Raw genomic sequence first — 16,683 nt, 5'->3', positions numbered from 1 at the left:
AACCTGCGTACTATACAGACTTAAAGACGGTAATGAAATTACCCACAATTCCAATGATAGATTAGGTGAATAAAGGTTTATTAGCCGGCCTCATTGGGGTCTAGGCGTGACAAGGGATTGCTGATTTTTTGTAAGTGTGACACGTGAAAGTCAAATTATTGTACTGTGAAAACAGGAAATGAAGTCTAGCGGGGAGGGAATTACAAAAAAATGAGAATTGCTTAGGTACATAGTGTAAGTGGGATACAGGAATCTGACCAAACAGTAAGCAGGATCCAAGATCATAACCCCCCAATGAGACCCCCTTATTAGGTGTATGTGCCTGAGACAGCATTGGTAAATGATATTTAGGAATTAAGGTAGCACAATACAAAGATTTTTTCACTCCCAATCAGGCAACTTTAAACTGATGTAATTCATTTCATCCTTCTTTATATTTTATAAATGAGGTATTAAAAGAAAGAAGAAAGATTAATCTTTCAAATTGTGATAATTTCATTATGACATTATTATTACATAATTAATTATTATGTAATTAGTTGCTATATTGTGATGTCCACACTTGAATGAATTTAGCTTCTTTGTTCTTCATAGCATCCCAAAATATTTTATAGATTCTTGTACAACACAGCTTGACCTCCAAAACTGTGTCTCAGATTTCCCAAAACATCAATAGAACAAATTTTATACCCAATTGAATTTGGTGGTCACTTATGAATTGATGTTGCAAACTTCATTGAAGATTTATGAGAGAATGAAATGCAATAGGAAAAATCTGAGACACAGTTTTGGAGGTCAAACTGTGTTGTGCAAGAATCTATAAATTATTTTGGGATGCTATGAATAACAAAGAAGCTAAATTCATTCAAGTATGGACATCACAATATGGCAACTTATTACATAACAATTAATTATGTAATAATTATGTCATAACGAAATTATCATAATTTGAAAGATTAATCCTTCTTCTTTCTTTTGGTACCTCATTTATAAAATTTAAAGAAAGATGAGTGGAATTACATCAGTTTAAAGGTGTCTGATTGGGGATGAAAAATCTTTGTATTGTGCTACCTTAAATGATTCTTTGTGTCTTTTATTGTCTTGTTTAAATATTTATCGAGTTAAATAACATTTATCATGTTTATAGTAGAAATGTGTGCATAAAAAAAAATTCTAAATGAAAATGTAGAAAGTTTATATGGTATTTATTGAAGTAGAAGGGCACTATAGCTTAAAGACAGTTAATTCATTTCTTAATAGATTGGTTCAAGAAGTAGTATATATTCCAACTGTAGTTACTTACGGAATAAAGGATCTTATATCTATGAAGAATTTATGCCAACAGACGGAACTGATGTCAAGGTAATTATTGTTATGATTAGTATTGATTGATTGTTGTTGTTTAACACCACTTTCATCTGTATTAACTATATTATGGCAGTATATTTATATATATTTAGATAGAAGAAGATGTGGTATGAGTGCTACTGAGACAACACTTTATCCAAGTCATAATTTGTTAAAGTAAACCATTATAGGTAAAAATAAAGCCCTCATCATGGAACCTTGGCTCACAACAAACAGTATGCTATAAATGACTAATGTAAAACCATTCGATTTGACTGCATTTATTTTTATACCAGATACATTCAAATGTCACCAGACTATATTTGCTGTTGAACATATTGAATAAATAATTTCATTTACATAATTTTGGCTGTACTTTAAAAACAGGTTTATACAGTTGGTCCAGATTATGCCCATGCTGAAGCCAGGAAATCTCCAGCATTGGATGGGAAGGTTGAGAGAGATAAGAGTGGTAAAGAAATCCGTTATCCTGTCATACTTAGTGCCAAAGATAAACTACTTGCCAGGAAAGTCTGTCTTGCCTTTAAAGTAAGTGAATTACTCTCTGTTATTCTTACCTGATTGATACCTTTATCTACAGCATGCGCATGCCACACATGCAACGGCACGTAATAGTCAGAAGTTGTGACTGATAGCAGAAATACCAAGATAGATAGATACAGTTTTATAATTTTTAGCTCACCTGGCCCATAGGGCCAAGTGAGCTTTTCTCATCACTTGGCGTCCGTCGTCCGGCGTCGTCTGTCGTCGTCCGTCGTCGTCGTCGTCTGTCGTCCGTCATCTTTAACTTTTACAAAAATCTTCTCCTCTGAAACTACTGGGCCAAATTTAACCAAACTTGGCCACAATCATCTTTGGGGTATCTAGTCCGGTGACCCGCCAAACCAACCAAGATGGCCGCCATGGGTAAAAATAGAACATAGGGGTAAAATGCAGTTTTTGGCTTATAACTCAAACACCAAAGCATTTAGAGCAAATCTGGCAGGAGTCAAATTGTTAATTAGGTCAAGATCTATCTGCCCTGAAATTTTCAGATGAATCAGACAACCCGTTGTTGGGTTGCTGCCCCTAAATTGGTAATTTTAAGGAAATTTTACTGTTTTTGGTTATTATCTTGAATATTATTATAGATAGAGATAAACTGTAAACAGCAATAATGTTCAGCAGAGTAAGATTTACAAATAAGTCAACATGACCGAAATGGTCAGTTGACCCCTTTAAGAGTTATTGCCCTTTATAGTCAATTTTTAACCATTTTTCATAAATTTTAGTATTCTTTTACGAAAATCTTCTCCTCTGAAACTACTGGGCCAAATTAACCAAACTTGGCCACAATCATCATTGGGGTATTTATTTTAAAAATTGTGTCCAGTGACCCTCCAAACCAACCAAGATGGCCACCATGGCTAAAAATAGAACATAGGGGTAAAATGCAGTTTTTGTCTTATAACTCAAAAACCAAAGCATTTAGAGCAAATCTGATATGGGTAAAATTGTTAATCAGGTCAAGATATATCTGCCCTGAAATTTTCAGATGAATCGGACGACCCGTTGTTGGATTGCTGCCCCTAAATTGGTAATTTTAAGGAAATTTTACTGTTTTTGGTTATTATCTTGAATATTATTATAGATAGAGATAAACCGTAAACAGCAATAATGTTCAGCAGAGTAAGATTTACAAATATGTCAACATGACCGAAATGGTCAGTTGACCCCTTTAGGAGTTATTGCCCTTTATAGTCAATTTTTAACCATTTTTCGTAAATCTTAGTTATCTTTTACAAAAATCTTCTCCTCTGAAACTACTGGGCCAAATTAATCCAAACTTGGCCACAATCATCTTTGGGTGTTTTGTTTAAAAAATGTGTGGAGTGACCCTGCCAACCAACCAAGATGGCCGCCATGGCTAAAAATAGAACATAGGGGTAAAATGTAGATTTTGGCATATAACTCTAAAACCAAAGTATTTAGAGCAAATCTGACAGGGGTAAAATAATCTATTAGGTCAAGATCTATCTGCCCTGAAATTTTTAGACAAATTGGACAACCCGTTGTTGGGTTGCTGCCTCTGAATTAGTAATTTTAAGGAAATTTTGCAGTTTTTGCTTATTATCTTGAATATTATTATAGATAGAGATAAACTATAAACAGCAATAATGTTCAGCAAAGTAAGATCTACAAATAAGTCAACATGACCAAAATTGTCAGTTAACCCATTAAGGAGTTATTGCCCTTTATAGTCAATTTTTAACCATTTTTCTAAAATTTTAGTATTCTTTTAAAAAAATCTTCTCCTCTGAAACTACTGGGCCAAATTTAACCAAACTTGGCCACAACCATCATTTGGGTATCTAGTTTTAAAAGTGTGTGGCGTGACCCTGCCAACCAACCAAGATAGCCGCCATGGCTAAAAATAGAACATAGGGGTAAAATGTAGATTTTGGCTTTTAACTCTAAAACCAAAGTATTTATAGCAAATCTGACATTGGATAAAATAATCTATTAGATCAAGATCTATCTGCCCTGAAATTTTCAGACAAAACAGACAACCTGTTGTTGGGTTGCTGCCCCAGAATTAGTAATTTTAAGGAAATTTTGCAGTTTTTGGTTATTATCTTGAATATTATAATAGATAGAGATAAACTGTAAACAGCAATAATGTTCAGCAAAGTAAGATCTACAAATAAGTCAACATGACCAAAATTGTCAGTTTATTTCTTAAGGAGTTATTGCCCTTTATAGTCATTTTTTAACAATTTCAATAAATTTTTGTAAATTTTTATGCCCCACCAACGATAGTAGAGGGGCATTATGTTTTCTGGTCTGTGGCTCCATTCATCCGTCTGTGCTTCCGTTTGTCCGTCCGTCCGTCTGTGCGTCCGTTCAGGTTAAAGTTTTTGGTCAAGGTAGTTTTCGATGAAGCTGAAGTCCAATCAACTTGAAACTTAGTTGTTAGTACACTTGTTGCTTATGATATGATCTTTTTAATTTTAAAGCCAAATTAGACTTTTGACCCCAATTTCACGGTCCACTGAACATAGAAAATAAAAGTGGGAGTTTCAGGTTAAAGTTTTTGGTCAAGGTAGTTTTTGATGAAGCTGAAGTCCAATCAACTTGAAACTTAGTAAACTTGTTGCTTATGATATGATCTTTTTAATTTTAAGCCAAATTAGACTTTTGACCCCAATTTCACGGTCCACTAAACATAGAAAATGAAAGTAGGAGTTTCAGGTTAAAGTTTTTGGTCAAGGTAGTTTTTGATAAAATTGAAGTCCAATCAACTTGAAACTTAGTACATATGTTCTATGTACTATAGTATAGTCTTTCTAATTTTAATGCCAAATTAGATTATTACCCAATTTCACGGTCCATGGAACATGGTAAAGGATAGTGCGAGTGGGGCATCCGTGTACTTTGGACACATTCTTGTTAGAATATATTTTCCACTGTAATTACTGGGCCAAGTTCATTATAGATAGAGATAATTGTAGCAAGAAGAATGTCCAGTAAAGTAAGATCTACAAACACATCACCATCACCAAAACACAATTTTGTCATGAATTAATCTGTGTCCATTGTTTAATATGCACATAGACTAAGGTGAGCGACACAGGCTCTTGAGAGCCTCTAGTTTTATAATCATGCATTGTTTCTTTATTGGTCAAAGTTCAAATATGACCTCATATTTTCGTCTAATCCTCTGAATTTTCCATTGTGAAGTCTAGAAAAAATATTTATGAAACGATGCCTTATAATGTCACATATAAAAAAAAATACCATCTTTTTGCAGGTTAATTTAAAAGTCAGTTACAATTTATATGGTTGAAAATCATTAGATTCCACTTCGGAAAATCAATGCAATTTTTGTTATCAGTATCATTGCACAAATCTTTAGACATATATTTATATAAGTGTACAAGTAGAGGTATCTAAATCAAACATACATGTTTTTGTAAAAACTTGTTAACTTGAATAGACTCATCATAGATACCAGGACTAAATTTAGTATATACACAGACGCGTGTTTTGTCTACAAAAGACTCATTAGTGACGCTCGAATCCAAAAAAGTTAAAAAGGCCAAATAAAGTATGAAGTTGAAGAGCATTGAGGACCAAAATTCCTAAAAATTTTGCCAAATACAGCTAAGGTAATCTATGCCTGAGGTAGAAAAGCCTTAGTATTTCAAAAAAATCAAAAATTTGTAAACAGTAAATTTATAAATATAACCATATCAATGACAACATATTTTTTTGCAGCAAAATGTATGTGGATTTGACTTACTGAGAGCTAATGGACAGTCTTATGTTTGTGATGTCAATGGTTTTAGTTTTGTCAAAAACTCAACGAAATATTATGATGATTGTGCCAAAATCTTGGGGTAAGTAAAATACTGTAACACAAATAAAAAAAATCTTCTTTAAAAATATCAACAATATCAAAATTAAATGTTCAGTTTTATATGAATAATTAGATATGAGGTCACTGATAATGAGAAAGCAATTCCAATAACAAAAGCTTTTTAAGGAATTAAAGGTCACTGTATGGTCTTGATTTTTAAATGATGTAGTTTAAATTTTCTATAACAAACGATCCCTTTAAATTTTGATTTAAAGAAAAAAAAATGTGTCTTCATTTCCTTCACAAATATATACACAGATTTTTCTTGCTATATTACATATTTCTAATGAATTCTGAACAATTTTATCAAGTTATTATATAATAGGTATAAGAAGATGTGGTATGAGTGACAATGAGACAACTCTCCATCCAAGTCACAATTTGTAAAAAAAAAACTTTATACGGTATGTCAAAGTACAGTCTTCAACAAGGAGCATTGGCTCACATTAAACAGCAATCTGTAAAGGGCCCCAACAATGACTAGTGTTAAACCATTCTAATGGGAAAACCAACGGTCTAATCTATGTAAAAAAGAGAAACACTTATAAACCAAATCAACAAATGATAACTACTGAACATTAGATTCCTGACTTACTACAAAAAAGATTCAGTGCAAATACCTTTACATCTAATGAAAAATAAATCATGTTTACATTTTCTTTTAATATTTCAGAACTATGATAATGAGAGCCAAAGCGCCACAGTTACATATACCATGGGTTCTAGGTTCAGCACCAGAAGACATCCCAGTGGTGCCTACAACATCAGGGTCCATGTAAGTAAACAGTCCCACAACATCAGGGTCCATGTAAGTTATGAGAGCCAAAGCTCCACAGTTACATATACCATGGGTTCTAGGTTTAGCTCCAGAAGATATACCAGTGGTGCCTACAACATCAGGGTCCATGTAAGTAACGAGAGCCAAAGCTCCACAGTTACATATACCATGGGTTCTAGGTTCAGCTTGTAGAGATCTACCAGTGGTGCCTACAACATCAGGGTCCATGTAAGTAAACAGGCCCACAACATCAGGGTCCATGTAAGTAATGAGAGCCAAAGCTCCGCAGTTACATATACCCTGGGTTCTAGGTTCAGCTCCAGAAGGTATGCCAGTGGTGCCTACAACATCAGGGTCCATGTAAGTAAACACAGCTCACCACAGCAGCGTCAAAAATGACTTAAAAGTTTAATTGTTTATCAGATCAAAGTCTGTTTAAGTGTCATGTATATGTATGTTAAAGGGTGTGCTTAATTTGAGTCACTTTCAGTTATTCCTTTGTCTACAGGGTCCATTTAAGTTTATTCTAAAGTACCTCTCAAATCAGGGACTGTTCAAGTGAATTATTAGGGTCCATGTAAAGTATAATGGACCATAATATGAATAGGAAGATGTTGTATGAGTGCACATTCCAAGGAAACAACTATTCAAGTCACAATTTATAATAAGTTAACAATTATAGGTAAAAAAGTAACAATTGTCGGTTAAAAATGATTTGCAATATACGAACTAAAAAAACTTTTAAGTAAACAATGAACGATTATTGGAAATTTTTTTGGAGCTTTTGTTTGATAACAAATGTGCCTTTATATAACAGCAGGAACAGCATATAATATCAAGGACTGTTCCATTTTAATGAATGGGCAAGGGACTTTAAATTTATACATAACTTTCATGCTTTCTTTGTGTAGTTGTGCATCCATTAAATGGCTCCTGACCCACACCAACAATTTAAACATTGCTTCTAACCCTTCCAATTGTATTTTGACATAATATCCCTAACATGAAAAGGTTTTAATGTTGTGGGTATATATCTGATTTTTTGAAGAATAAAAGAGAAATTTGATGAATACATTTGACCATATTTTAGGATGGAACTACGTTGTGTGGTAGCTGTTATTCGCCATGGTGACAGAACTCCTAAACAGAAAATGAAGATGGAAGTCAAACATAAAAGGTAAGCATCACATTACATGTACAGATTACATGAAAACAATTAGAATAAAGAAGGTTACAATTTGTCTTTTCAGAATCTAAAGGCCTATGGGTAATCTCATTGTTCGTACACCAAAATGAAAATAACATAACGTCATTGGCCCAATTTCCATTGTTTTTATCGTTTTAAACCAATCACAACATTTTGATGTAGGCTTTTGAAAATATTACACAGACTGCATTAGATTCTGAAATGGTGATTCACAGCTAGCTAATGGTCCTCCATAAAGATTAAATGGTCCTGTATCAGTGTGAAATATGGTAGGTCATTTAAAATTGAAAAATCCACTCCAATGAAAGTCAGGTCCAAGAACATCCGACGCACACTTTTTTTGAACTGCTGTACCAGAAAGTATTGAAAATGGGTGTGGCTGAAATAATTTTTTTTTTTATTTATTATAAAATTAAAATTAAATGTGGTATGATTGCCAATGAGACAACTTTGGATTTATTAGTACACATACATATATATTGATTTTTATGTTGATTACTTCAACTATTATTGAAAGATTTCCTCCTGGCATAAAACTGTGGTCTTTTATTTCCCCTCCAAACTACCATTTATTGCTGCAATTGCTAATACTTTTTCATGTTTTTCTTTTTAATAGGTTCTTTGAATTATTTAAAAAGTATGACGGATACAGGACTGGTCACTTAAAACTAAAGAAGCCAAAACAATTACAGGAAGTGCTAGACATAGCAAGATTTTTGTTAGATGAGCACCATGCTAATAGTGATCCTGAGATAGCGGAGAAAAAGGTCAAGTTACAACAACTCAAACTGGTACTAGAAATGTACGTATTACTCAAGGATTTGACTTGTAAAATGTCATCAAATTCATGCTTTCTATAAGTGAAAAAAATGCTCATCTGAACTGAAAATTCTCATTAAATAGGTACTAAAGAATTATTCCAGTATGAATCAAATCAGCTTTATCTTAAATATCAAACTTTATATTTGAATCAAAAGTTGGCAAACATCTGTTTACATTCACACTTAAGTTTAAGTATCTTAAATGATGACAAATGCCATAATTTTGGGAGAAGTTTGAATCTGGAGTTTATGTTTTAGATATTTTTTTCTAAGATCTCAAATATTGGACCTTCTTTTACTCTACAGGACTCTTGTCTCTTCAGGGTTATGACTCGGTTATGGTTATGGTTAGGGATGGGTTAGGGAGTAAATCGTAAATAGCTGTATAATGGTCTTGGACCCCAAATTAAAAGACAAATATATTATATCTGTGATTACTATGACCACCATATTTGATTTGAAAATCTTTAGGTACGGTCATTTTTCTGGAATAAATCGTAAGGTTCAACTGAAGTATCAACCTTATGGTAACCCAAAGAAATCATCTAGTGAAGAGGGTGGGTACTATCATCAATATTTATACTGTATAAATGGTAGTCAGATTGTAATGATGAAAAATACTTATCTAAATTTCAGGGACAAGGGGAAAAAAGTCGTACCGTACTTGGTCATGTATTATACACACTCTTTTACCCAATACATATAGGTAGAAGAGGGAATGTGAATTATACACTACTGTATACTCAGTTTAATGATAGTTGTTTCTACAGGGCTTGGACGTTTAAGATTTTTTAAGATATGCCGATAGAAGCTTAAATTTTATTTGTTGATTGCTTATATTATTTCAATAAAAATTATAAAAGGAAAACTTCAGCATATCAATTAGAATTGAAGCATATCAGTATATCAATTAAGATTTAAGCATATAAATTAAAATGTAAGAATATTATTTAAAATGTAATTTTGTCAATAGGGAAGATATGCTTCATAAAAAGGCCCTCAAATGAGCTGTATTAAAAATAATTAAACTTGCACAATAAAATGTTGATTGAATGACAGAATCCAATTGTGTCTTCATGAGTGATTTATTATTTTCATTTTTAATAAAACATGCTACAGTAGCCTCCACCTAATGGAATATCGGCTAAACAAATATATTGGCTATTGTAATATTATTTCAAAACACCAAACCCTTTCCTATATGTTTAATTTAGCAGAATCCATGCTATTTAGCAGGTCAAGTAGGTTTTCCGTTAATTTTTTTATCAAAGTGATATTTAGAAAAATGACTTTTATTATATGAATAATAATTTCATCATTACAATTTGACAATCAGTTTACACATCTATGTTTACCATTAGTGTAGTCCTAATATTGTTGTGGTGAACGGTGGCATGTTTCAGTATGGAGGTGGCATGCTTATACATATCACGTTACCTTTAAGCTTGTTTGTATCCTGTATTTAGCTGCTTGGTGTGGAATTAATATTTTGTTTGCTTACATTCCTTATATTTTGTTATTTGCATAATACCTTGCAACCAATGTTTTCCCGTTGTTTTTATTTTGTTGTAAAGCATGGTTAAATGACCACAATGGTTTTTGATTGTGAAAGTTTTGATCCCAGTACTAGTGTTGTTACATGTACTTGGATGGAGAGTTGTCTCATTGGCACTCATACCACATCTTCCTATATATATCTACTCAAAGTTTTCTCTAGATTTCATGCAGCATTGCAAATCTACTAACTAATTTTTGTTGCTGTTGCTTTATTTTGGCAAGTAGAATAACAATGTTGCTAACCTATTTACTCCTAAATTGTGTGCTGATTTATTGCTGCATAGGACAGTTATAATTTGCTAAGCTTCAAAACCTTCATAATGAAGTTGCAATCATTTACATATATACTGTAATTTCTGAAAACTTTGTATGCAAATTATTATGATAGCAATTAATTGTTTGACACGGATAAAAAATGCTAAATTTATTTTGAATTCTAGAAGTTGTATGCACAAAAAATGCTATCAGAATTTTAGATGGGATTTTTAATTTTTGACAATCTAAACCTATGTAATATTTGCAATAATGAAAACAGCAAAAGTTTCTAAAATTACAGTATATCATGCAAGTTATTATTTAAGAAGATAGAGATAATTTATAATTATAAACTTTTGATTTGAAACACCCGTAGGTACAAATTCACTGGTATCCATCGTAAGATACAGCTAAAACATCAGCCGTCAGGGAGACCCCTGGGGACTTCAAGTGAGGGTTTGTAGGCACAACTGTGTGAATTTAACTATTAACAGGTTTTGTTATAAAATAAATACAAATTCAGAACTCATTCTACATCTTTTCAAAAAGTAAAATCACAAAAATACTGATGTCAGAGGAAAATTCAAAACGGAAAGTCCCTAATTAAATGTCAAAATCAAAAATTCAAACACATCAAACGAATGGACAAATGTCATATTCATGACTTGGTACAGGCATTTTCTTATGTAGAAAATGGTGGATTAAACCTGGTTTTAAAGCTAGCTGAACCTCTCACTTGTATGACAGTCGCATATAATTCCATTATATTGACAACGATGTGTGAACAAAACAAACAAAAACAATACAAATGAATAGAAAACAGTGTTCTCCCCTAGGTTTTGGTTTAGCATCATGATATTATGATGTTATATTTCTGAATGTTATTCTGTTTCAATAGATTTTCTTGAAAATGTATTATAGATGTACATGTGATGCTATAATTTTTAGTAACAAGATGGAATTTAAAATTTCCGTGTTTATTAGGATGCTAAATGAAATATCTGGGGAGAAATGAGATATTTATTTGTTGTGTTAATTTTTTTTCTCACCTAAAATTGCATCAGCTTAAAAAAACATTTCAATTTAAATACGCTCTTCAGTTAGACCCTTTTTTGTTGATTTTTCAATTTTCAAAGTGAATGAGTTCTGAAAAGTCACTCTTGATTGCGTTTTTGAAATGTTAGTTTCTAGTTAAAGTTGGTTCCAACAGTTTTGTTTACAAGTTAAAAAAAAACCCGTAATTGTTGAAATTACAGAATTGATAAGTTGGTGTGTTAAATGTTGTATTAATTTCCCAATAAAATTGCTGTTTGCAAGTAAATGTATTGAAAATCTGCGACCAATATCATATAATATTAATTGTTTGTTTGTTCCTTCCCAGTTTAATAAATATACATGTACATAAAATTGTTATTAAAAGTATTTCTCTATATAACATTGAAAGTTCATTATATATATATGAATTGTTTTCTTTATATTGAATATTATTGCATTAGAATTTTTTTTATCAGATATGAATATGAACTTTAATGTAATGTGGATTCATTTATTTTCATGGATACAAATTTTCATGGATTAAGGAAACTTACATATTCGAGGATATTTGATTTCGTAGATTAAGAAAACTTACATGTTCGTGGATATTTGATTTCGTAGATTAAGAAAACTTGCATGTTCGTGGATATTTGATTTCGTAGATTAAGAAAACTTACATGTTCGTGGATATTTGATTTCGTAGATTAAGAAAACTTACATGTTCGTGGATATTTGATTTCGTGGTATTGTTGAAGTCTGTATACAAGCCTATAGCAAATTTGTTATTCGTTGAACATTTAATTTCGTGGTTCACCTGTACCCACGAAATCCACGAAAATTGGTATCAAACAAATAATAATGAATCCACAGTATACATTATATATATGTATGTATATATATATGAATTATGCATGATGTACATGTATGAATATGTTTTATGCTGTTATTTGATGTATACACTTTGCCATTATTACGTTAATTTGTTTGTTACATTCTGTGAGCTGACACATAATTTTAATTTATTTGTTCACCTAGACTCAAAATTACACGGGGCTTTATATTCCAAGTCTTCATATAGAAATATAGATTCTACAACTTTGTCAATTATTTAATATTTATTCTCTAGAGACAGTTAAATTTTCTAATTTAAAACTTGTAGCTTTCCAAGTAGAGAAAATAACTTAAAATAGGTAGAAAAAATGCAAAATACATATCTATTATTTATTCATTTAACATTGGTTTCTTCTTTCAAGATATGATATTATCATATAAACTACAGTGCAAGTAAAAATATCATTGAAATTTCAAATTATCTGATCAAGTAGTCAGCATCAATATATTTTGACATTCTAGGTTAAGGGAAATAACTCTTAAAATCATCAGTACGTTTGTGTCAACCATTTTCAAAAACATATTCTAAGCTTCTAGGTTACACAGATTATTTTTAATCTGTTTCAGGTAAATGCTTAAAAAACATTGGTGAACTTGACTTTTACAAACGCTTAACTGATTTAAAGAGTTATCTCCCTGAACCAAGGTCTACCCCCTTAAAGTGAAAGAATTCTCATTCTCATGTTTAGATAAAAAGAACTAGTTCTCATGATTAGATCAAAACACTTTGAAAACATAAGAGATCCTGTTCTTTAAGTAAGATTTAATGAGTTCATTTTCTCTCTGTGAAACCAAAAGAATTCTTAATCTCTCATGAAGATCTAGATCATGTTCTTTACTTTAAAAGAGAGACAGTTATTAGACAATAAAATGTCAATGGTATTTTTAAATGCAGTGTATGCTATAATTTTTTTCTTCAACTTATATATATATATGTATATATACCATTTCAGTTTTTGACTTAGAAATTGAAACTGGAGACAGCGGTGGTAATTTTAGTTTTAGAATTGATCATTGCTGCAGTGTGCTTATTAAGTTACCTCCCTTTTACCCTGAAACTAGATGTTTTTTTTTATATATTCAAGAAATTACTTTTATTAGGAAATATTGGGTTTTTAGTTAGACTTAAATCCTATTACTCAATAGCAGCAGTTCCTAATACAATTTTGATGATTTTTTTGATATAGTTATATATATTTATAGATTTGAGACAAGCTAATATTAATTGTTTTATTAACTCTGAACATTAAAATACTATCCATTCTAATCTTGCCATCACTTCGTTTCTGAAGCTTATCATTAATCTCATCATTAACATTTGGATCTTAGATTCAACAAAATTGGATATTAGTATATTTTTTTCCTTGGTGCTTGTCATTCAATTCTGGTATGTGGTAAAAAATAATGGAGAATTTAAGACAATAATTTTGAAAATGATAATTTATAAGTTATCATAATAATTTTGAAAATGATAATTTATAAGTTATCATAATAATTTTGAAAATGATGATTTATAAGTTAACATTTTTGCATTAAGTGACAAAAAGCTGTTCATGACTATTTCTTTTTTTAATATTGTACATTCATGTTGATATAATACTAATGGAATTGGCGGAAACTTAAGGTAACTTAATGGGCAACACCACCATATAACAACAAGAATAAGTTGCTGTTTGTCTGCGCCTCCCATTCATTGTTTTGATTAAAACCCTTCCCTTCATTTAATGCTGCTTTTAATGTTAAGGGTAAACATATATTTGTAGATTTTCCTAGTATCCATAAACATTTGGTGCTTCAAAATGCCAAGGAACGAAAAATCCTTTGTACATCAATCAAAATTGAGGGGTTTCAGATTTATAGATTTACCTTTGAGAATCTTGTATGGTATCTAAAATGCTGGTTGCGTCAGCATGCCAAAAAAAAAAACCCATTTTAACACCCCCCCCCCCCCCCCCCAAAAAAAATAAGTAAATGGAGGGGTTTTATATTAGATTTTATTTTCCTTATCAACCTCTTATTTGAATCATTGATGGGAGCTTTATTATACTAAGTGTGAAAAAAAAATCATTTGTACAAACAAAAATAAAATTAAGTGTTATAAGTTTTATATTTTTCTTATCATGTTCCAATGGTATCCATAAATGCTTGGTGCTTCATGCTATGTGTTTGGAAATAATTTGTACAAGACATAAATTGGAAGGGGTTAGGATTTACCGATTTCTCTTTTTAGCCCTACATAGTTATGGTAGTATCATTTTACACAAACAAAAAAATGGAACAGGTTAAATTTATAGATTTTTCCATTTAGTGCTACATAGTACTATCATTTTACAAAAAAAAAAAAAAATTGGAAAGGGTTCAGTTTACAGATTTTCTTTTTAGCCTCGTACAGGTCCCTAAATGCTGGGTTGCTTCATCATGCTAATTATTACTTAGAATATTAGTACTTAGACCTTGCTTGCAATCATCAATTTAAATCGAACAGTGATTCTGTAATGATACTGATCTTTTACTTATATTTGATCTTGGTGAACAGATAAGAAATCATATCATTTTCGTTAACAATGTTGTTGTTGATGTCACCTAAACATTCATTTCTAACAACATTAATAAATCTGTGAAGGTCATATTTCAATTGATTGGTGCGTTTGATTATTGAAACATTTTAAAGGAAAGTTTTGTTAAAACTGCTAATTACATATTAAAAAAGATTTAGGCGTAGGGTGCGAGAATGAAATTATTTTCGTATACATTTTTCAATAAAAAGCAAAATTAATGATATTTTTCAACATAATTTGAATTTGAATATGTAAATTATTTGTTCATTGGTTTTATGTTTTATTGTGATGTTTACAGATTCTGAATTTTAATAAAGTGTTTAATCTGAACATGCTACAAATTATATCTACAAATATATATTTCTGTGTCTTTATTTTCGTAAAACATTTAATATTTGTTTTATGCATATTATAGATGATATTCCTAGACCGCCATCTTTGTTACTGATTGCTAAATGGGGAGGGGAGCTAACTCCAGCTGGAAAAATCCAAGCAGAGGATCTTGGGAAAGCATTCAGAACCCTTTATCCAGGAGGTCAGGGTAAAGTTAACTTTTAAGAAGTAGACAGTTTTTTTTAAAACTGTTAGCTTGAATAAATGTTCAAGAAATTTTGTCTTTTTGTTTGTAATTAGGGCTATTCCATAAAAAAATGTAGGGGGGGAGGGGGGGGGGGGGTGGAAGGCAGTTTTTATCAGCACCCGCCATCCTGCATCCAGACAATTGTAATTGAGAATTATAGTGCATTACAGTGTGAAAAGTTGCTCTGATACCCATCACCCATGTATTATTAATACAATGTGCCTTCCAACCCCCCATACATTTTTTTTGAATAGCCCTTATGACAACAGAATTGAGCAAAGACTGGTCACATAGAAGTTTAAGCAGATGTCGTACATAAATAATTGCATTGGTTTTATACACATTACATGCATTAAGGAAAAATGTGCAGAGCTGCCTTGTATTTAGGTATCTGTTATGAACTGTTTGTGACCTAGTACTATGGAATTCTGGTCTAGCATACAACAGGGGAAAACTCTTTATATAAAAAAGATGTGGTGTTATTGCCAAAGAGACAACTCTACACAAGAGATAAAGTGACACAGAAACTAACAACTATAAGTCACCATATGGCTTTCAACAATGAGCAAAGTTATGTCTTCACTCAGAAAATAGTAAAAGTAAAAACATTTTTAAGACAACATAATAAGATAATTTGGTTCACCAATAATTCAAATTTATAAGTAAAAAAATAAATATAAGGCCATAACAAAAAAACGAAGAACTACCAAAAGCCACACAATGATATTCAAAACACAACTTCAGTAAGCCCATCCTGGTTCACCTGTGGCACCTGTAGTGTATTTATATTGGAATAGTTGATACAGGATTGTCTTTGTCTTATTTCTTTTAAATAATGAAGTCCATTATCACTGTACTAGTATACATATTTTTAGGGGCCAGCTGCAGGACACCTACAGGTGCGGGAATTCTCGCTACTTTGAAGACCCATTGGTGGCCTTCGGCTGTTGTCTGCTCTATGGTCGGGTCGTTGTCGCTTTGACACATTCCCCATTCACTTTCTCAATTTTATTTAATACTTTTGATAAATTTCTGACTTTTGACACATTTGAAAATCTGTGTGTTAATTGTATTACAGATTTTATTAATAATAGAAAAAAATTCAAATCTCAGCATTTAGTTTTTTACCTTAGAATATTTTTTGTCCTGCATCAAATATTTGCCACTGAATGTTAAGTAAACAGTTAATCATCATTTGAATTTTTTGTTGAACAGGTCAGTTTTACATAATATG

At 31.5% G+C, this 16,683-nt stretch overlaps 1 protein-coding gene across 16 annotated transcripts in view; it reads left to right on the top strand.

The window, feature by feature from the left end:
• The window catches only part of LOC139495663 (inositol hexakisphosphate and diphosphoinositol-pentakisphosphate kinase 2-like), a 65,682-nt gene that overhangs the window by 13,025 nt on the left and 35,974 nt on the right, over window positions 1-16,683 (top strand). For 10 of the 16 annotated variants that reach the window (XM_071283968.1, XM_071283974.1, XM_071283983.1 and 7 more), the window contains exons 6-14: window positions 1,261-1,362; window positions 1,735-1,896; window positions 5,626-5,747; window positions 6,441-6,542; window positions 7,636-7,722; window positions 8,369-8,554; window positions 9,045-9,130; window positions 13,265-13,300; window positions 15,285-15,410. In XM_071283968.1, the coding sequence (XP_071140069.1) occupies window positions 1,261-1,362; window positions 1,735-1,896; window positions 5,626-5,747; window positions 6,441-6,542; window positions 7,636-7,722; window positions 8,369-8,554; window positions 9,045-9,130; window positions 13,265-13,300; window positions 15,285-15,410 (1,009 nt within the window). Of the gene's footprint in view, window positions 1-1,260; window positions 1,363-1,734; window positions 1,897-5,625; window positions 5,748-6,440; window positions 6,543-7,635; window positions 7,723-8,368; window positions 8,555-9,044; window positions 9,131-10,761; window positions 10,842-13,264; window positions 13,301-15,284; window positions 15,411-16,683 lie in introns of all 16 variants that reach the window. The other 6 variants (XM_071283971.1, XM_071283978.1, XM_071283984.1 and 3 more) reach the window with 3 other exon arrangements.

This window comes from Mytilus edulis, chromosome 11, assembly GCF_963676685.1.
Source record: "Mytilus edulis chromosome 11, xbMytEdul2.2, whole genome shotgun sequence".
In the NCBI taxonomy this organism is placed as follows: domain Eukaryota; kingdom Metazoa; phylum Mollusca; class Bivalvia; order Mytilida; family Mytilidae; genus Mytilus; species Mytilus edulis.
This window is presented reverse-complemented; position numbering and strand designations above follow the sequence as displayed.